This window comes from Harpegnathos saltator, unplaced genomic scaffold (genome assembly GCF_003227715.2).
Source record: "Harpegnathos saltator strain DR-91 unplaced genomic scaffold, Hsal_v8.6 scaffold15, whole genome shotgun sequence".
NCBI classification, from domain to species: Eukaryota; Metazoa; Arthropoda; class Insecta; order Hymenoptera; family Formicidae; genus Harpegnathos; species Harpegnathos saltator.
The window spans coordinates 347,052-368,680 of record NW_020229928.1 but is presented as its reverse complement, the minus strand read 5'-3'; the positions used below and the strand labels follow the sequence as shown (position 1 = coordinate 368,680).

Below are 21,629 nucleotides of genomic sequence, written 5' to 3'. Positions count from 1 at the left end.
ACAATGTGTAATTGTCTCGTATGACAACCTTTGGTAGAAAATCGGCATTCGGCGGACAATAATCTAACGAACGCCCCAGGGAATTAAATACGCGTGCAATAATCTAATCTTCGCAAACTTTCGCTCTCAGGCGTGCAAGCGAATAATTTATGCATGCCATTGTAACAATTGTAAACAAAATTCTTTCTAGGTGCGAAAATTATGTGAAAAAAGGGCTCGGTAACACAGTCTTGCTGTTACGAGCATATCTCAGCTCCTTCCTCCTATTTTCTTTCCATCTCTTCTTCCTGCGACAAGAGACATCTGTCCTCTTCAAGTCGCCGACATCAGCTACCGACTCGATCCTTCACGGCTCCTCCTGGAACTGCGAATTTCTCACAGGGTTCATGGCGATAGAGACCGTTGACACCATCGTTTTGCTGAAGTCCTTTGAATAGTCTGCGGTCGAAGAATAGAATACGATTGAATTTTGAAAATGACCCCGTTTGGACTTTGGCGCATGTCGAATGCACAAAGATAGAAGCAATATAGTTACGAGAGGAAACAGCGAAGCAAGCTATATTTGTGAACAGTGGCAGATTTATGCCTCACGAGATACGGAAAAGCTATAACAGTATGTATACAGAACAAGAATATGCGTGTAAGAGGAAAGATTATCAACGTAATTCTTAGAAAATAGAAACCACCGTAGTATTGTGATATATTGTTATGCGCTACGGTATGATGTGGTATCGCCCGTTTTTTAAATAATAGTAGTAAAGAAAAATTCTTTCTTTTTTAAAGTCTTGTCTAAGTTCATTTCGCGAGCCCGGTACGCACGAGGCGGTCGCACATAACAATATAATATTTGTAATTTATTGAAATCAAAATTTTCACTTGGAGTTTTGCGATTTCCCATTGCAAAATTTCCAGTATAAATTTCTCGACCAGTATAAAATCTGTCCACGGCGTTCGAATCGTCAATTAGAAGCAAGCATTGATATTTAAGAAGTGCAAAAGTTGCGTTGAATCAATAAGCTTAGCAAAAAAGAAAGGGTGAAGATCTTGTTAATGTATTAATTTGCAAATGCACGGCGTCTGACATCGCTCGCACTTACACCAATTGAAATTGTGCACGTGTTACGTAACGCCAATGCTGCAATTAAACGATTAATGATTGAGGAATGCGATTAATCGTTGTTAAAAAACACATTAATCGGCCAGCAATCGTAGAAAGCAGCGAACTGGTGCCCTTAACTTACAAAGTGAGCGAATGGTCGCTTAGCTCGCGTTCGGTCAGAGCTTGGTGAGAGTTACCACGTGACGGTGCTCGAAGTTACCTTGGGCGAAGTCCTGCTGAGCCTGAAGACCGCCACCCGGCGCACTGCTACCGTACGGCGTCAGGCTCACCCTGATCCATGAGCAGCCGATCGCGCCGGCGTACGCCTGCCGGTACTGCTTGTTCATGATTACGTAGATGATCGGATTCACGCATGACGCGAAGTATAGCAGCAGGTATCCCAAAACATGAAACTCTACGGCATAACACACAAGATATAAATAATAAATAGATGGTAGTCACACTGTCGTATAAGAAAAGTAACGTTGAAAAGAGGAAATTTACTCTATCTGCATTACAAAGTAGGATAATAGTTAAGAAATAAGTAAAAGAGGCACCATGAAAAATAATTGCCGTTGAAAAGAGAAAATATATATAAGCTACAAAATAAGATAATAGCTAAGAGATAAATAAAAGACAGAGGGATAAATTTTCTCTTTTGTTTTGCGTGGTTTTTGTGGAAAAAAAATTGTTTGTCGAAAGAGTAACGCGTGTCTGGCTTGTGTGATAAATAATAGATGTTTTTCATTTAATGAGACATTAGTTGACGAAAGCGTCTTTGCTTCATATTTAGTGAGCACCAAAGGCATAGAGTGTTTCTTGTGTTGATTGGTGTTACTCAACATATTCTTACCAGGATATCTGACTTCCGGGTCAGCTACCTTGACGATGGTGATCGGCAGGTAACACGCGAGGAAACTGAGGAAAATCACCAGTACCATCTTGGTGATCCTCCACTCGCTGCGCTTCTGCTTGATTTCCTTGATGTCCCTCCCGGGGGTGTGAGGTGACTTGATGGTCGGTGTCGCGTGTTTTCGCATTCTCGATTCGGATCTGCAACGTTAACGGAATTCCGATCAGTTGACGCGATGTAAGCGGACGAGAAGTGGAAAGCAAATTCACGCGACGCTTGAAACGTGAACGTACTTGTGCACCACCCAGAATATCTTGGCGTAACAGCCGACTATTACTACGCAGGGTATCAAGAAGCCCATGACGAAAAGGAACGTCTTGGAGGTGCGGCCGTAACTATCCTTGACGATAGAACAGGTTTCCAGATTAGGATCGTAGTCGAATTTGCCTGTTGAAAACGCATATAAGGCACGAGTGAGTTTTCCTTTATTTCCAAAGTAAGCGATCGCCATGAAAATTACACTACCACCTTGTAATGTTTCAATATATATTCGGTAGAACAATTATATATCTGTCAAAACAACATGGTCTCACCGCGAAATTACAGGATGCTCCCAAGCTTTGAACGGTGGTGTAATTCCCTCGCGACCTTAAGCGTGCAATCGATAGAGAGCATCTTACCCCACACTTTCAACAACGTAGGTATCTGCATCCCATAGGAGAATACCCAGCAGAAGATTATCATCGCGGCGATCCAGTACTTCTTGTAGACCTTGCTGTATATCGCATGGTGAGCTATCATGATGTACCTAGACCGAAATCGGACGTCCCATATCAATCGTGCGTTCGTCCCGCTTGGACGCGCGTTAATTCCAGGGCGGTTCGCACACCCTGGGACTTAATCCGGTGAGAAGGGGATCCTCCAGTCGGATGAAGTAACGTTCAATGAGTTAAATAGAGGATAAAGGAACGAACACAAACCTATTGATAGTGATAGCCGCGACGGACAGAAGACTGACGCCGACATTTCCGTAGCGCAGAAAGGGCACCAGCACGCACAGGAATCCTACGTCCGCCCAGCTGGCGTTGATGAACCTGATGGAGTCGAACGGCAGCACCAGCAGACAAAACACGAAGTCCGCGACGCACAGGCTGCCCCGTCATCGAACAAAAAATTCATTTCAATTTAGCGTTACGCGAACGTTGCATTCTCGGCAAGGTAAGAGGAGTTATATGTCGGTACAAACGGTTAAAATTTACGAGTTTATTCTTCATGTCGACGTAACGTATCATGTTTACGTAAGATGATCACATAACGATGATTCATATCGACTTCATGAATGAGAACGGGCTACTATTTTTCGACATTTGGACTAAACTACGCAAAAAACCATACAACTGATTAAGGCTGACTTTCTTCGATTAACCTAGTGGACGATTAACTATAACGATGAAAAGTTGTCAACAGCAATCTCCAATTATGTAATTTGTCTGATGATAATCCAAAAATTAACAATTATGTATGTATCTAATTGTGTATGTATGTAATGTGTATATTAACAGAATAGAGTACTTGACAGTTTGAAATATAGCTTTTATAGGGAGACACTCGTTTCAACAATCAATCGCCTCCTATTTTCCAACTCTGCCGGCTGAGTTAATCGTCGATTGGTTAAATCGGAATTTCCAGAAAGTCTAAGTGTGAATATTCATAATTTGCTGTATGCGACTGTATATACCTTATGATAAAGGCGGCGGCGACATTGCGGACTTTGGGATATTTGCACAAAGCGATGATAGTCAGTAGATTGCCAATTAGGCCAATAATCATGATGATGATCGCGACTACTGCAGCGAAGGTCCTCAAGGGTTTCGGGAATCTGCGGGGAACAGATGAGCGATGAGAAAGATCGTGCTTCGTCTGCAGAGCATCGTCGCGACTCCCGTCTATCGAAACAGGAGCCGAACTGACTTGACCGATAACACGCTGTATGATTCTGAAAGAGCACGACGTACCTTGACAGTTCTTCGTCGATGAGCGTGCTGCTGGTAGCATTCTCCATGAGGCGTGATAACCACGTGGCCGTGCCGTCTGTCATCCCGGCCGTACCGAAGGTGTCGAGACTCCGATCCAACGATTCCATTCGGCCTTGACCGACCTCGAAGGCCTGCGACATTCACGCGAGCGGAAGAAAGGAATTAAATATTCGAACCGTGTTCTCCTTCAGCGAATGACTAAAGCGGCTGACTAATCGCGCGGACATAGTTTGGAGCACGACACACCGTGGTCACGCTCGCGCAAAACGTCAAAATGATCGCAACACTCGACACTTGGACGTGTCTTATGATCTGCTGTCAGCCGGCACAGCGATTTGCCTTGGAAATTAGCCGGACACACGAGCGCGAAGGCGAGAGAGAGAGAGAGAGAGAGCGTAAACAAATGTGCTACCGTTACTCTCTTCGCGTATCGGCGATGATGACTGGTCAGCTCGGACACTGTCGCGGATCGCATTATCGCCAGCGCAGGGACATGGAATTCCCACGAAGAGGAAACCGCGATCTAAAATCCCGGTACACACGGTTCAAGTGATCTGACGCAAAACGGATGCGAACGCGCTTGTGTCAAAAACTATTTCCTGCAATTGCAACAGGGAACCATGGGCTGGTCTGTCAAATTGTCTGACGGTTTGAACGACAAACCGACAGTCGTCGACGATGGAATCTCTCGAATTTGTTAGAAAGTTGAAGCTATTAAGAATTACGAACATCAGCTTGGAAGAGACACGTCTGGTAATTTAAATTTAAGTTAATTTAAATTTATGTTAAATTTAAATTTCTTGTAACTTGGTTTCTTGTCTTTAGTCGAAACTTAATGTAAATTTTAACGACAGTTATAACGACGGACTAATGATCGGCATAATTTTTCGAACATTTCGGAAGATTAAAATCATTTAGGGTCATTAGCATCGCCCCGGAAAAATAAGCTCGATAAGCTCAAACTTTTATCCTAGAACTTTGATACTTCATGGCTTATTTTAAATTATCAGGAACAACAATCGCATATATAGGCTAATCTAATGCTGGTGTGTGTCTCCCGCGCGCGGCTTATTTATCTCGCACGTCACGTCTAAAATTGTTAACTTTGAGCGAGCAATAATCCGACGAGCACGCGCGTGGGACGGACGTCGAGATTTACGGTATGCAAATTTTTTCCGGCGCGTGGCGTATTAAAATAATTCCCAATCTCTCCATAGACAATGAACGACGAGGGAACGAGCATTAATCGCGAGAGGTGTAAAGGAGCACACGCGGGAGTCCATTATTATTTATGGGACCCGAAAAGCACTGACGAAGGGCGCCTTCACTTATGCGGCGGAAGTGGGTCGTCTGGAGGATTCACGGAGAATAATGCGAGACGCGCGATGAACGATACCGCGCGTTAATTTCAACATCTTTCAACGCGCCCAGCTACTGATGACGGCCACTCGAGGTCGATGAAAGGTAATGAGGAGGGCAAAAGGACAGAGGTCGCATCACGATTTTTCTCTTTTTCTCTTCCTCTTTTTCGAGAGCCACTCGTCATTACGCATGGAGAACAAATAGCACTGAAATATTCACAGTATTTTGATGAAGGATTTTCACGAAGGATTGTTATTAGCGAATTTTCACTTATCGATCGGCTATCGCGACCGCGCGGGCGGATGGCTGCGGAGGGTGCGGGACGGATTTGGTAAACTGGGGTCAAGCTGCGGTGCATTAACCCCGATTGAGCTTAATTAAGGGAAATTAACAGACACCCGGTACTAGGCGTCCCCCTGTGACAAAAAAAGCGATGGAAGCTGCAAAAGACATGGGAACACGCGGCAGCGCGCGTCGCTCACATCGTTGTCCTGTTTCGTTTTCAAACGACACACACGGTTATTCTGTCGGATCGCGAGGAATCCCACAGACGGCACAAATATCTAAAAGACGTTTTTAGGACGTTTCTTGGGAATTTCTGTCGTCTGGGAGTATTATTTATTACCGAGATCACTCTGCGCTCGTATTTGTGTAATTTTTTAATGCTACTTTCATATTGACAAGATCGTCGTTCTTCAAAAGATAAGACGTTGGTCGGCACGTTCACAGTGAGTTATTCACGTTATGTTTGACTTTTAGGCGTTAGCGCGTCGATAAGCGAACCTAATCCGTCCTCCTGCAGGCGCAACGCGAAACCGCAAACATTATTTTTCATTCCGTGGAAGTCACGACGACGACTACGACGACGAGCCAAACTGACGTCATCGAATGATTTCCGAGTTAATCACGCAACCAACAGCAATGAATGAGTCAAGTTGAGTCACGGTGAAAGTACCTAGTGCGAGTCCGATTCGCGTCTCATTGCACCTTCGGTCAAGAAGCGCGTCTAATGTCGTGCGTTTATTTTTGTAGGTCGATCGGGGCGAGTGAAGGGGATTTTCAGAAAGCGTCCGGAAATCCTTACGATGAAATTTACATCGTCGTCATTGATCCGTTTCATTCGAGAAACATCAACGTCGCTAGTGAGATCATTCAATGCTTGCTCTGCCGATCGAGACATCATGCACGCGCAATCGCGGTCTTCGAGAAGTCCGACTCATCCTTTTGGTATATTTTTCTCAGAGCGTGCGACGAACATCTCTCCGTAACGCGAGCGAACGAGTGCACTGAGCGTGCGAAACATGCGGTGCATGCGAGTCGGGTGCAGAATCAGCGTAGAATGTCGAAAGTCGATCGGACCGCGACAACTCTCGTACCCCGCCCATGAGAGCACCACGTGCTGTCGAGCGCCTGTGTGTGCACGGCACAAAACATGTGCCGTGCCGAATGCATTTAGCTCTAAACACGTCTGCATAGCGTAAAAAACCGCGACCACTTTGACTCGTTGGAGACGAAACTTTTCGTGAATTTTCACGCGACCGTGCATCCTCACATTCGATAGAAATTTTAATCTATCGTAAGTAATTTCTCGTCGAGAGGAAGACAGACAGACAGACAGAAAGAGAGAGAGAGAAAGCGAAGTTGTCACCAAGCTAAAAATGCTCATCGAGACCATCCGGCTCGCTGCGCTTTTTTGTTTCTCGGCATTGGTCTCTCAGGATCGCAAAGACCAATGTCGCTCTCGAGGTCAGGAGGTTTCGTGTGATTCAAGCGGAAAATCGAATGCGATTGCGATTAAATGGAATGATCTTTTCCAGAGAATTAATCAACTGCAAATATTTGAATAGTCATCTCATCTTCCTCTCTTCTGGCATACTCTTTTTTTTTCTGAGAAAAATTCGAGCGATGAGTTTCTGACGAGAATTCCATTGAAAAATCAACGACATTTCACAGAGATAAATTAACGCGGTTAAATTGAAGAAAGAAAAATAATTTTTTTTACATGAAAGTGATAATTAAAAATGTGATAACTGTCACTTACCACTTCTGTATACTCTTCTCACTTCAATATGGCCATAAAATGATCCGCCTAACAGGTAACCGCAAAGGCACGAGGAAAACCACGCGACTTCCGTTTCTATTGAAAAGTATAATGAGGATAATTGATCCAATGACGCTCTTCTTTTCAGTGTAATCCTCGTGTATGACTTTGTGAAGGAAGAAGTCGAAGTTGCCGGTGGCGTGTCAGAATGAACACTAAACTCCGGGAGATTCAACAGTCCTTCTCGTTCGTCCTTTATCTTTAACGAGCGTGGGGAAATATCTTCCCTGATATTCTTGTCGACTGACAAATGTCGAGATAATGTTTTCCTAATCACTTCCTAATTTTCCCTCTGATTCTTCTTTCTTCAGTTTCACTGCGCATTGAAGCAACCTCGCCCGAAGGTAATCGCGCTTCTCACTCACTCTCCTCTCTCGCTCTCGAGAGCCGTTGATCGATCGATATATCGCTGCGGTCTTCCCGCCGCCGCGATCTATCAGTCATAATACAAGAAGCACCTGTATCCTCTCAGCGCACTGCGTGTCTCTTCATTTATTTCGAATGCCGTCAGTCATAGGGAGAGACGGCGGAATGATAAGCGACAGTCACCCGGTTGATAGTCGCCACGTTTTCTTCTCGACGTCTTCAAAGATTGTGATGTCGTATTCACGTTTGTAAGAAGAGTCCCTCGTCTCGGACAGCGATCGCGTGACTCTTTCGCGGCAGCTCACGATTTCGACTGCGCGACCAAATCGATCTTCGGGGACCAGCGAGAGTGTCGGGACCAACGGCGCGCGAGAGTTGTCGCCGGCACCGTGCGTGTGCGTCAGCGTCACCGTCACCGTGGATGGACTGCTAACCCAAGCATTCCGTCAGATTGTATACACGCGGGCTAGATACGGGCCCCGCGGACCGGGTGGGCGGCCGTGGGAGGGGACGGGGGCGGCGCGACTCGGCGCGGGCTCGACGACGAACGTAACGAGTGTTGTGCACATCTGCGCGCTCGAGGCGGACCCAGCTGACCCTTCAGCTTTGACACATCGAGCTGCTCCTTTTCCTCAAGCGCGGTGCGTGTCACGGGACGTTGCAACACGAGTTGCGAGTTTCTTCGTCGTTTCCTCATGTATGAACGTCCTGGGCGGAACGTTCCACGATACAGGATAATCTCTAGTTAAGCAGCTAGGGGAAATGTTACGGCGCTTTGGGCGATCCCGTCGCGGTCTCTTCGGATAAATCCGGTATTACACGAGCTCGAATTGTAACAATGACGTTTGCGAGGAAGTGAAGTGGCATTTTCGCAAAAGTCCGCTATATGTAAATCCAGTTGCGAAACGTTTCTCGTTTTTTATGCAGCTCCGGTTGCGGTTGAGGCTCCAATGAAGAAACTTGCTTTTAATTAATTCCTAGAAGCCCAAATTATCCCATTGGGCTGTCGGCTGTGCCCTCCGTACTGCGTATCGAGAAAGAAAAATGATCAAACCGCGTTGAGATCGAGTGTATTGTAAAGTGTCAATGTATTTACACGACATGAGCAAGCGAGCTCGTGTGAGCCGAATGGTGGGGAGTCCAATCGAATGACCCGAAGTGCCATAACTTTCCCTTTGTCGAAAGTAAATATACCCCTCTCGGATTAATTAACACGCTCCGATTCAGTATTCATACTGAATTCGATGTTTGCACATAATCGGGGAACAAGCGACCGGTCGGTCGTTTTTCGAGACTTTCTTCGAATGACTGAGATAATAATTAAGATCGCGCGGTCGCCTCTGCTGAATAATCGGCTGCAATTCCGACGAGAGAGTAAAATCTGATATAGAAATAACAGACGATAGTTTTTTGAAGATTAAGTTTAATTGATTCTACTCCGATAAAAACGCGCTAAACGTACGATGGACTGTCTATCGCTGCGAAAAATCAGCTGCGACCGATAATAAGCGACGGCAATAATTCGCATAGGAGGGACTTGTGCTCGAGAGCTTGTGAGCAACCGCGTGGCCTGTCGCACGCGGTTGTTGATTAGATCGTTCTTAATGTTGCGGCACGGTGTAATTACGCAAGCAATCGAAGATATGGGAAGTCGAGAGTGAATTAGATTCAACGAAGTGGAACCAAGCGCGCATTAACCGGAGTGGCTGAATCGAAACCTCGCTGGATTCATGCATCGTATATACACACACACATACACACGCAGAGGCGACTCGCATCGAGAGCGCCGGCCGAACGTCCGGGATTCAATTACCTAGGATAGGATCTCCCGGACGGGTAGGATTCGTGTCAACAAGTGTGACTTGACATTCACGTGAGGCGCTCGAATTTGACTTTGGAGTTAGTCAGACTTCAGTTTCTCAGTTTCGAACGCCTTTTCTTCACGTTTCTTTGAACAATCAATAAATAATAAATCAATAACGCGTGTATGATTACAAAAATTACAAAAATCTCACTACTCTACATCAGACGTTCATACTGTTATGTTGATCTGTGTATATCTCAAAAATCGATTAAAAACCGGGACATGACTCTAAACTGAAATCCGCGTGTCTCATGTGAGACGACTTCCAAAATCGCAATCGTTACTGTTTCAAATCCCTACGTTATACGGATCGCTATTATCGGCGCGCCGAATGCATCATCGTGGAACAATGTGTGTATTAAATAATAGATATTAAATACACTCACGTCCTATATCGGCCGGATGCTCTTCCGCTCGCAGATACCGAAACGGTGACAATGAAAATCGTCTTGCCTTGCGTTCTCTCGCGACTTTGGCCGCGGAGATCCCGACTCGAAACTCTTCCGTACCATCGCGGACGGCGAGCGCGACGAGAAGAGAACCGGGGAAACCAGCTTCCGACCGGGTCGTCCGCTCGCTTCCGCTCGCGGGCGTTCGCGCGCAGCTGGAGACTCTCCCCCTCGCGTGGCGAGTGCTCCGCTAACGAAATGCAATTATTTTTAAAAAGGATGTAGGGGCGCGCGCGCGCTGCGCTCTCGCTACGTTTTCCAGGGGACGACACTCCCCTGGATCATCAGACGTAGGTGCTCCAACCGTAAGTGCCCATATCGACGATGGGTCGACGTGGGGCCGCGGCTGACACCGTTCAACACTTTCGCTATCGCACTGATGATATCGCATGCGACGACCTGATTCACGCGTAACTCGATCGTGCGCATATAACAATAATAATAATAATAATAACAGCAATAATCGCGACACGCAGGATGCGGTAATTAATGGCGGACAGGCAGGATGCTCCGCGTGACGAGATGACGATGCTTCTCGCGCGGCGAAGGTGATCCTCTCCGATTACGATAGCTCCCCCTCGACGGAAGATTTCGATCTCGCGGGCGAAAAATCCCGCGAGGAGAAGGAAAGGAGTCGCGATTTGGCCGCGCAGGCGCGGCGTCTCACCGAAAAGTGTTTGTGCGCGATTCTTGAGCGCGCTCTCTTGTGCGCGATTCTTGCGAACAATTCCGCCAGTCTATTCGCGAATTTCGCGGGAACCATCGCGTCTCCTGTCGCGACGACGATTCCGCTTAATTCGTCTCCCGGCGTCCCTTCCTCTCGCCGCTAATTTCTTGCGACGAACTCGAGTAGGTTGTAATCAATCATTGCGACAATGTTATTTTGCCTGTTATATGCGATATATGTTGTATGTTAATTTATCTTATAAACGAATTCGTAGATACGAGTGTGGCGCAAGAATCGTAACGGAGACGCGGGAACGTCTCGTAAATCTCCGCGGGAGAAGTTGAGCTGCGCGATATCAAGGTCAAGATGAAAGTTTCCAAGAAGAGGAACAAGTCGGAGGATATAAGGAGCGTCGTCGTACTATCTGAAACAGCGAGGACAGATCTCTACGACAGCTTCGATGTCGCGCGATAATCGGCGGTGAATCGGAAACGTCTCACTTTCGTTATTTGTTTTCGCGAAGGTAAGCGCGCTCTTATCGCAGCTGTCGTCTGGAACAGATTCCCTTCTTCAAGATAGAGCAGAATTTCTTCTCAGCTTCGTTTCTCGCTTCTCTTCGTACATCTCTCCTATTGTCTAAACATGCATCTATCTTCGTCCCTTTGGAGTAAACGCGAGAAACGCATTCAGGAGAAAGAAGCGATCTTATTTTCTTATTAGACAACAGTTGACAGGTCAAATATAACGGAATATTTTTTAGGTGCATCTTAATTTTATCATGCATCTCAAGCGGCTTGCCGATAATGGTTGGCGGACCGTGTGAGCTGACCAGCGATGGTCGACCATAGAAACGCCCGAGAGTTTACGCTCCGGCGAAAGAGTTTACCGTCTCGGGCGGCGAAAATAGATCTCTCTCTTCTTCCTCTTGGACGTTGCGCCGAAAAAAGAGACTGCGGCCTGCGACAGGCGTATACACATGCAGACGCGCGTAAATGCAGTCGCTCGTGCATAAAATTCGCGCCGTTCACGTCGACGCGAGGAAACGTGCTTGAATAAAAGACAGCAAATTAGCTGTCGGATGGGAATAGACGTCGAAAGTTTATATTGCGAGATAACATGGACGAGAAGAGATCTCTTGATGATACCGCTACTTCTTCGTTTTACCGGCCGAATTTCCGTCCTTTTTTTTATTACAAAGCGATATTTTTCATATATTTTATATGTATTTTTACACTTATTTTGTATATTTTTTTCTTTGTTGTATTATCTCGCGATAGGGAAAGGACGGAAATCCGATTGATGTCAACAGCTGCTGATAAGAGAGCGTCTTGAAACGTTTGTTTCTGTCAAAAAGGATCATTATTAATAAGCCGCGACTGCAAACCTTCTGAATTGAAACCAGGTTTCCGCAAACGTAACGTAGAAACATAACGTAGAAACATTTGGTTTGATTTCGCGATTTTACAAGGATAATAGTTGTCGATCATGTCAGACAGAGATGCCAGTTTGCATTTCGCGAACTCCATTTATAACGTGTTTTGCGGAAATCGCGACTTCATTCTCGATGCAAGTTCGCAAAGTAAACATTCTTTCGAAAGTGCCGAGCGTGACTCGCGATTATTATTTCGCGAATGCAGAATTACTCCGCGCTTTCTTCCCTGCGAGAAGAGATATCTTGATCCTACCTAGACTTGCTCGGTGGCTTCTGGCTCGGAGTCGCGTTTTTCGTCGATTTGTTTCCAACGTTTCGTAAACATTTTAACCCGCTTCATTAAGGAGAAGAATGGCTTGGCACACCGAGAAGCAGGTTACTTCTTTCCCTGATATAGTGTACTGAAGTGTTTGCGGAGCGCTTGCGAAAACAAAGAAGAAACTTCGCAAGAAACGCGAGTTCAAGTAATTTTTTTTTATATTTTACCTGGACCAATCCTAGTTGTACTCCTGACGTAGCCCCTTGTAGCCCTGACGAGATTTATAACATGCCCAACAAGAGTCTTGCTTTTTGCAGATGTTGGAGTACTGGTGGATGGCGAGCAATGGGACCGGGTGGAATGACAGTGACGTGGTGATCGATGATGTGCTGCAAGATCCCGGACTGGTGACCCTCTTCGTCGACTATCCGCAATGGTTGTTGTACTTCGCCGCAGCCTGCTGCATCCTTTTCATGCTGCTTGGCATCCCGGGAAACCTTATCACGGTGGTCGCGTTATTTCGCACCCAGAAGGTCGGTAAATAACATAACTACTGCTTCGTCCGCGCGTTTAACGGTGCGTTAAACGTTGAATAAGTGTCAGGACAGAAGGTAGTTACAGAAAATAAGTCGATTTGAGTTATGTAGCTCAAGTTACGTATCTCAAATTATTCAAGTTAGCTGCAATATTAAACGCGTCGATCAGATGATGTCACGAGTGTAAATATCGGTGCCTTGAATTTCCTCGTCAATCCTCCTGAAGTGCTCGTCACGGCAAACGCACGAAATGTGCGTAGGTGCTTTTGTCGGAGGCCCAGCAGTGCGGTTTTGCGTTATTCGCGGCAATTCTCGTGACTCGCAAGGGCTTAAGTACATCGTAATGGATTCGTTACGCAAGACACAGCGGCCGCTCGAGTTTCCGGTACGCAGAAATCTTGACGGCAGCCCGAGAGTGGTTTACCTCGAGCTCCATTATGCTTCACTTTAGCTGCACAAAGTGTCCCGGCAACAATGAGCAAGGCCGTTAAACCGCGCGAAGGATTTTCCAGCCGAAATATATTCTCGACGGCGCGCGGAATCACCGTCGCGCGGCGCCGTGAGTCAGGTCGTCGGCACGATTCTGCAACAAACGAATCGCTCTCTTGGACGTAGTTGATCATCAATGAGTTAAGTTTGGAATCGATTACGCAGAACCGTGTGCATACACAATCGCGTGTTTTCACGAAAGTTCACGTACTCCGTTCTCTGTTGTAACCAACCAGCTGGAATTAAATCAGGAAGTCTTGCAGGTCGAGATGTTCCGCCGCGTACGTTTGCCGCGAGAAATTCACGAGAGACATTATTCCGTACCGACCGTTCCGTAAATTCATTAATCAGTATTTAATGTAATTTGTTGGATAAAGTAAGCCGAGCCGTTTTCATACTGAACTTCAATATTTTTATCGAGGAAGCACCGATTTTTTCTTTTTTAAATTTGTCGGTTCTTGTAAAATGATATTGTCAAGGTAGAATACATTTTGATGAGACGATCATTCTTATCAGTTATGACGCTGAATATTTTTCATATCTGAAAATATATTCGTAATTTTTATAATTATCGTATTATATTATTAATTATATTATTATTAATTATATCGTATTATATTATTAATTATATTATTGGCATTTCGTGATCTTACGAAATTGCTCAGCAATATTGCCTTTGTTGCAGCTGTGGAACTCTACAGCTATTTTCATAATGAATCTCTCGTTATCCGACCTAATGTTCTGCTGCTTCAATCTACCGCTCGCAACTTCGACGTTCTGGCACCGTGCATGGCTTCATGGATCACTTCTGTGTCGACTGTTTCCGCTGTTGAGATATGGTCTCGTTGCAGTCAGCCTCTTCTCGGTTCTCGCGATCACGATCAATCGCTACGTATTGATCGGCCACCCTCATCTCTATTCTACGTAAGTGGTTTTTCTGTATAAAATACAATTTCATTTCTCTATTATTTATATAGTATCCATCTCACGTAAGAAATTATCGTACGAAAATAGCGATAACAATTAAGAGATTAAAGAAAGAAAATCTTTATAGTATAAATAAAAATGAAATTTAACGATTAATTTGTTCAAAGTTCATGATTTAATTTTTAGAAAGTTAAAATATTGAACTTTGCCTTTCCATTTATTTTGCAAAGATCATTGTCCAGGGTAGTAAAAAAGAATTATATTTAACGAACAATATTAAGTGCAAGTTGAAGTATATTTAGCTTTTAAAAGATCAAACAAACCTCAAATGACGTAATTAAATTTTGAACTTTCAGCTTATATTTAGCGTTCGTCGAATGTGATTTTCAGATTATATAAAACGAAGTACTTAATGCCGATGGTTCTGGCGATATGGATCTTTTCTTTCGGCCTGCTAGTCGTTACATGGTTCGAACGATGGGGACGTTTCGGATTAGATACTGCTATCGGTTCCTGTTCGATCTTGCCCGACGTGAATGGACATAGCCCGAAAATCTTCCTCTTCGTTCTCGCGTTTCTAATACCATGCCTTGCTATTATCGTGTGCTACGCCCGGATTTTCTATATCGTTCGTAAAAGTTCCTTGAAGAGTAGAGGCGGAAACAGGATCGTTAACGTGGAACTTACAGAGATTAATAATGAGGTAAAATCTATGAGATCTCTTCCTGAATCAGATTCAATTCTCCTCCTAAAATTTAGACTTTTAGAAATTAAATTATAAAAGCACAGAAATGTTTTTTGAAATTTTCCTGAGTGGAAAGCAAACAGTGTATATATAAACTGTTGAATTTTTACATCAGAAAAATACTTATGCTAACTGACAAATTAATGTCAATTTAAAAATTTTTTTCGTTTTTGTTACATCTTGAACAATGCTCGTTATTTTTACTCATGCTTTCACCGTGTAAAAACATTTTAAATTTTGTATAACCGATAAAACATGAACTTTGTAAAAAGTTTTAATGTACTATCGGAAAAGTTTTCAGTCATCCTCTTAATCTCCTTCATATTTCAATCATTAACCATGTCCACAGCAACGATCCTCCTCCACGAGAAATCAAGAGGAAGAGCTCTCCGTTTTCTGTACATCCCCCATCCCGATGCCAGCAACTTATCTCGTCAGCGGTCTGGAAGAAGAGGTCGACGAGGATTCGTCCTGTTCCAAGCAGCTGCTCGATGATGAATTACAAACGAATTGCACAACAACATTGCACGTAAACAGAGCGACAATGAGCAATAACGTTCGCTTGGATTCGAATCGCAGCAATAGCTATGATACTTTCCACGGGAGTCTGACGATCACTGCGGAGGATATTCCGTTCGCGGACGAGCCGGATGTCTCTGTAAAGGCTAAGCGGTTCCTGAATAAGAACCAAAGCCGGGACAAGCCACAGCGAAGGTCCTCAAAGGGCTACTGCAACCAGCTGAACAGAATGACCAGCCGAGCTTCTTTCATCATGGAGTCGTCGCTGTGGGCACGCGGTGTTGCCGACGACGATCAACTGAATCATTTGGAGACATTCGTGGGCTCACGCTCGCACTCGCCCGAACAATCCTTCAAGAGGCAAGCGATCCGCAGGGAGTCGAAGTTCCGCACTGTTGTCAGTAGAATACGCAATGGCGAGGCCGTGCCCAGGATGTCCGACAAGGACCGGAAAGTATTACAGATGATCCTCGTGATATTTTTATCCTTCCTGGTATGTTATTTGCCAATCACCATCACTAAACTCTTTCACGACATGGTCGATTGGCGTGGTCTCAACATTACTGGTTATATACTCATCTACTTGACTACCTGCATCAATCCCATCATTTACGTCGTGATGAGCTCCGAGTATAGAAGTGCGTACAAGTACGTCCTGCTTTGTAAGTGCGAGAATGGTAATAGATGGTGGCTAGTTCGTTAATGTAGAGTTTAGCAAGCAAGCATAGGTAATTTTGCAATAGGTAATTTTACATGATAGATAAATGCACATTTGGAGTGAATAGGTAAGAATAAATAATAATGATTTCTCAGCTTATTCGTGTAGCTACTTCGACGATCCGGAAGCGTATAGAAGTACGTCTTGCTCTGTAAGTGCGATAAGTCGACTGGCAATAGGTGATAGCCGATTCGTTAATGTAGAGTTTAGTACGCAAATTAGTAGATAATTTTGCAATAGTTATACAGAATGTATAAAAAGTACCGGGACGACTAAATATTTCGAAAACTAAACATTTTAGAAAAAAATGTTTCAAACAAGAGTTGCATGGTTTCAAGGGAAACATAAAACAACTATATTATTTTATTTATAGATGGCACCACTTTCGAGATATTCAATGATCATTATTTTTCTTAAATGGAAATCATAATTTTTTATTATATCATCTTTCTCTACTAATTAATTTGAACAACTTTTGTATGAAATATTTTTTTATTTGCCTAATATTTTTTGAGATACTCAAGGGAAATTTAATAATTTTTTCACTATTTAACTTACGATATTTCAAAAAATATTGGACAAATAAAAATGTTTCAGATAAAAGTTGTTAAAATTAATTGGTAGAAAAAGAAGATATAATAAAAAATTACGGTTTCCGATTAAGAAAAATAATGATCATCGAATCTCGGAAGTTTCGGTTGCGTCATCTATAAACAAAATGATATAGTTGTTTTATGTCTCCCTTGAAATCATATATCTTTTGTCTGAAACATTTTTTTCTAAAATGCTTAGTTTTCGAAATATTTCGCCGTCTTGGTATTATTTTTTATATACCTTGTATATAGCATAATAGATGTGTATTTGTTTCTTGGCGTATTCCTGTGACTACTTCGATGATTCGTACGACTCCCTCGTTAATGTTTTCTTCTCTGTAATTGAAAAACCAAAGGATATTAATAAGACGCATATTTAAGAATTAACTAACAATTTAATAATTATGGTTGAAGTCTTGGCTAAATATTACAATCTTCTAATACAAAAGCGCAATATTGGGGAAATATACGAAATTTCAATTTAGTAACTGTGGTTCTTAGCTAAATTTTATGGCGGTCGGTAAACTGTGGATTGAATCTTGGCTAAATTTTATGGAGGTCGATAAACTGTGGTTTGAGTCTCGACTAAATTTATCCAAATATCTTCACTCATATCAGAGAGGAACCTGAGAGCGGCCAACACGACATTTTCTGCGACATCGACTTTCCGCACTGGGAAAGGACGCATCCATTTTGAGAGGGGAACTATGATGGTACATCCACTTTCAGGTCTCGGTGGTAAAATCTGCATGTGGTGGAAGTCCGTGCTACATCCATTTTCAGGCGGTTTATCTCCGTGCTGCAACCACCATCTCTTGCCATCTCTATATCAGACTATGCCTGGTAGTCTAAAAAGAGCGGGGGTAGAGGGGAGGAGCAGAAAGAAAAAATAAAAGTACGTATTAAATGTTAAATCTTCGAATACATGTTGCTGTATCAAAATCTCCTCTATAATAAACGATTTGACATGTCTGCAGACGCATGATATATCGTTGTCCGCGTCCCGTTCCCTTCGTCCTGCTTCTCAATTTAGTATCCTGTCCGCTCCGGACATTCGCTCGTGACACTGACAGTGGCCGTCGGTGAGTATTCGATCCGCTCGGAGGAGCACGTGTTAATTAACACGACGAGATTCCGATTAGAAACATCCCGCGAATCGACGAAATATTTGAACTTTTAAAAAAAGCATCAAAGAAAATCACGCTGATGTTGTCATGGGTGAAATCTCACCCTGGTATATATTTTTTTATTTTCGAAATAAGAAAAGTCAAACGATTGCAATTTAATGTTATTTATCATCATTGAATATTAGATGAAAAGTAGAAGAGTTATTGTCCGCAGCGGATAATCTCCCTGTATAAAATGTCGAACTGAAACATTAAAAAGTATTGACATTTTGAATACGTCTGAATTCTGCTTTCTGATCCGAAGAAAGGGACTAAAAAGTATTAGTTCCCACTAAATTTTCACCGGGCTAAATGCGAGATGGCAGTAGTGAATGCTTCGCATTAATAAGGATTCAATTCGTTTCAAATATGCCTTGTATTCAATCGCAATCGATAATTTTTAAATGCGAACTTTCGTATTGAAAAATATTCATTTCTCCTAATCGTTTTCGGATTCAGAGGCATACAAGATTTTCACGTTCTATTCGCCGTCGCATTGAAAAGTATTGGTCCGCGATCCAATCTGAGATTCCCGCAAAGCAGAATTCACGACAAAATCTCGTGAATGCGAAACAATACTTTTAAATACGACATTTTATACAGAACTAACATTTAATAAGAACGAGACAAAATTCGCATGGGATGAAATTTCACTCTTTAACGTTACCATGACCTTTAATTATTCTCCGGAAACGGCGTCACAACAACTTTGACACTCTGTACAATTAGTTGCTAACACATTTTATAATCGTACACATTCCTCTTTAATTAACATAAAGCTAACAAATGTCCAATGCTTCGACAGAGTAAGTTTCTTTATTTTCAGTAATCAATAAATAGAGTAAATCAATGTCGCGTATAGTTGAAAGGCCTCCTCGCATTCCCTTCGTCGTTCCGAAACACTCGAGAAAAGAAAAGACACCCAAGGGCAAGTCTCTCTTGCTTCAACTGCCGCCGAGGCCCGCAATGTTTACATCGCGCCGATTGTGTTGATTGGCTCGCGAGCGACGACACTTTTTGTCGTTCGTATTAATAGTTGCGCACCTCGCGTACTCGACTTTCTTCCATCAGCAGCAGCCGTGCGCGACGCGCTCGTCATTTCCGTCTCGCGTAATTAAAAGAAATGGTATCTCGTCGGTCCTCGAGATACTCAATCGACATCGCGTCGGCATCGCGTTGATTAACTGCATGGTCGAATCGCGAGTATCGGCAGAAGCGTGAGCGAGTGAAATCCGAAGGACTCCAGCAGCCGGGAAGCAGGACGCCGGGAGTGATACGTCACGTTTCCAGGTATGTGGAATCATTTATTATGCGGGAGGTCTCCGATAACGAGAGCGGACCTTTGATGAATTTTCCGGGAATAAGAAGTCGGAATTTCGCGCTCGGCATTCACGATCCGTCATCATCCGATTAGTAATCATAGATAATTTATGAATTTGCAATTACTCTCGTCAATCTCTGTCTGTTTATTTATTGCATTGTTGTATATATTACAGTTAAAGTGATAAATCCAGTTATGCATAATAACCGATTATTATGCATAATAATCAACAGCTTTGGTTAATTTGATATATTATTCATATTTTTGTAATTAAAACCCACGCGTAAGTTAAAAACGCATAAGCTACACGCGCAATTATTAAAATCCACGCGTAAGTTGCAAGTGCATTTTGCATCGCGCGCTGTGCGCGCTCAATTACGCGTGAGTTTTAATAACCACTCGTGCAGCTGACGCACTTTTAACTTACGCGTAGGTTTCAACAATCGTGCGCGCAGCGCGCGACATAAAACGCACTTGCAACTTACGCGTAGGTTTAATTGTTCATAACTTTGTAACATTTTGATATCGTTTGGAGTATTTTTGCCAGTATTCATGACAATTGGACATAAATGGTTTTCAAAAGTTTCTCCAAAATCATTTTCTAAATATCATTTATCACTTTAACCAATAAAGTTTGGTTATGTAAAATAACCGGTTAAAGTGATAAATTGCATGTATTTTATTACATTAACCAAAGCTGTTGGTTATGCATAATAAACAATTTATCACTTTAACCGTAGCATATACAAGATATATTGATCCAGACAGAGATGGATAACGATCCATGAACGCGGATCTCTAATTCATCATGATTGATTGAGATCAAATATTCTGAATAATTCCCAACTGTGTGAGTATACCGGTCATGTGTAGAATATTCAACGTCATACCGCTTCTTAGACTATGACCTTTTTTGTTTTCGGTCAGCGCTTCTTTCAAGTCTGTTTACTCTCCTTACGGGATCTAGATTTAAATGTTCATTCGTAAAAGAATATTTTCGAGAGCACACAACTGTTGTCTCCGCTTCTTGTTGTCATTTTTTGCGTCAGCTCTTTCAAGAGCTTCAAGTCCTATTTAGACTTTCAATGTCAATGAAGAAAAGAAAACCGTAGCGAATATTCTCCACTCATCCCGACCATACATTCTTTCTCTACCGCAGCTTATCAACCAGGAATGCTAAACTTTTGTTTCAGATATTGCGGGAAGCAAGTCCGGCGGACGCGGATGCCGCACCGGAGGATCCGGTTCGGGCAGAGCAGGATCGGCCGGAAGGTAAAGTTTACAAGTTTCTTACACATCTGTGTTCAACTCTTTACAATGTTTGCCTTTGCAACTTGGTCCTCATCAGCTCTCTTGAAAGCTTCAAGTCTCATTTAAATTTTCAATGTTGGAACAAAAATATAAAGATAAAAATTCCTTATCAAAATATTTCCGTATTTTCGATTCGTCCCGATCAAAGATATTCTCTCTCTACCGCAGGTTATTAACCGGGAAAATTATTTTTCTGTTTCAGTTGTTGCGGAAAGCAACAGCAATCCGGTGGACGCGGATGCCGCATCGGAGGATCCGATTCGGGCCAAGCAGAGTCGGCTTGAAGGTAAGTTTACAAGTTTACTATAGTCCTCTGTTTGACCCTTGGCGATCTAGAGCTGGGATATAATTTCCGGCTCGACTTGAATTACGATCGCAGAGAGTAAACTATTCTTTTACTCGCCCGCACTTGTTGGTCAAATTTAATGAGCGAATGTGAATTTTTTGTTACAGAGTTGAAGCGGAACGCGGCCGGCTCTGACTGCAAGTCGTTTCGGTGAGTAAATACAAAATAAAAAGAGAAACAAAATTCCGCATGACGGATGTAGGACTAGATAAAATATCGTTCGAGTCAATGCGAATTGCAAATAAATTCTTGCATGTGTGTGTTTGTGACGTTGAATAAAATACATTGCTCGAAACAATTAGGGGATTACTTGATCGATAGCCTGCATTACATACGAGATTTAAAATACCGAATGATTCTCTTTTGATATTCAGTCATCTGAATAAGAGATATTCATCAGTCTACAAACGCGATACCGTCATCAGCTGCTTTATTTTCATTTTTCAAGCGGGCCGCAAAATTATTTAACG

The 21,629-nt window shown here is 43.2% G+C and overlaps 2 protein-coding genes across 3 annotated transcripts; one reads left to right on the top strand and one right to left on the bottom strand.

The window, feature by feature from the left end:
• Nucleotides 1–204: 204 nt before the first annotated feature.
• On the bottom strand, nt 205–4,114 carry moody (G-protein coupled receptor moody). 2 transcript variants are annotated; one of them, XM_019840471.2, is made up of 8 exons: nt 3,968–4,114; nt 3,691–3,831; nt 2,933–3,103; nt 2,633–2,760; nt 2,246–2,399; nt 1,953–2,152; nt 1,242–1,514; nt 205–438 (listed from the first exon to the last, which is right to left on the bottom strand). In XM_019840471.2, exons 1-7 carry the CDS (start codon nt 4,093–4,095, stop codon nt 1,276–1,278), a joined length of 1,161 nt encoding a protein of 386 aa, XP_019696030.2. In that variant the 5' UTR covers nt 4,096–4,114; the 3' UTR covers nt 205–438; nt 1,242–1,275. The 2 variants fall into 2 exon arrangements, with proteins under 2 accessions (XP_019696030.2, XP_019696029.2); XM_019840470.2 differs by having other exon boundaries at nt 1,320–1,514.
• On the top strand, nt 4,115–16,796 carry LOC105181127 (G-protein coupled receptor moody). Its single transcript, XM_019840469.2, has 7 exons — nt 4,115–4,741; nt 5,206–5,452; nt 11,072–11,320; nt 12,806–13,021; nt 14,199–14,437; nt 14,831–15,143; nt 15,535–16,796. The coding sequence occupies exons 4-7, from the start codon at nt 12,806–12,808 to the stop codon at nt 16,405–16,407; spliced, it is 1,641 nt and encodes a 546-aa protein (XP_019696028.1). The 5' UTR covers nt 4,115–4,741; nt 5,206–5,452; nt 11,072–11,320; the 3' UTR covers nt 16,408–16,796.
• The last annotated feature ends 4,833 nt before the right edge of the window (nt 16,797–21,629 follow it).

Coding starts and splice junctions, on each gene's coding strand:
- moody (XM_019840470.2), bottom strand. CDS start 4,095: ATGGAATCGTTGGATCGGAGTCTCGACACCTTCGGTACGGCCGGGATG. Junction 3,832..3,967: donor ATCGACGAAGAACTGTCAAG/GTACGTCGTGCT, acceptor TGTTCCCCGCAG/ATTCCCGAAACCCTTGAGGA. Junction 439..1,319: donor TCAGCAGGACTTCGCCCAAG/GTAACTTCGAGC, acceptor CTTCGACCGCAG/ACTATTCAAAGGACTTCAGC.
- LOC105181127 (XM_019840469.2), top strand. CDS start 12,806: ATGTTGGAGTACTGGTGGATGGCGAGCAATGGGACCGGGTGGAATGAC. Junction 14,438..14,830: donor CACCCTCATCTCTATTCTAC/GTAAGTGGTTTT, acceptor TGTGATTTTCAG/ATTATATAAAACGAAGTACT. Junction 15,144..15,534: donor TTACAGAGATTAATAATGAG/GTAAAATCTATG, acceptor CCATGTCCACAG/CAACGATCCTCCTCCACGAG.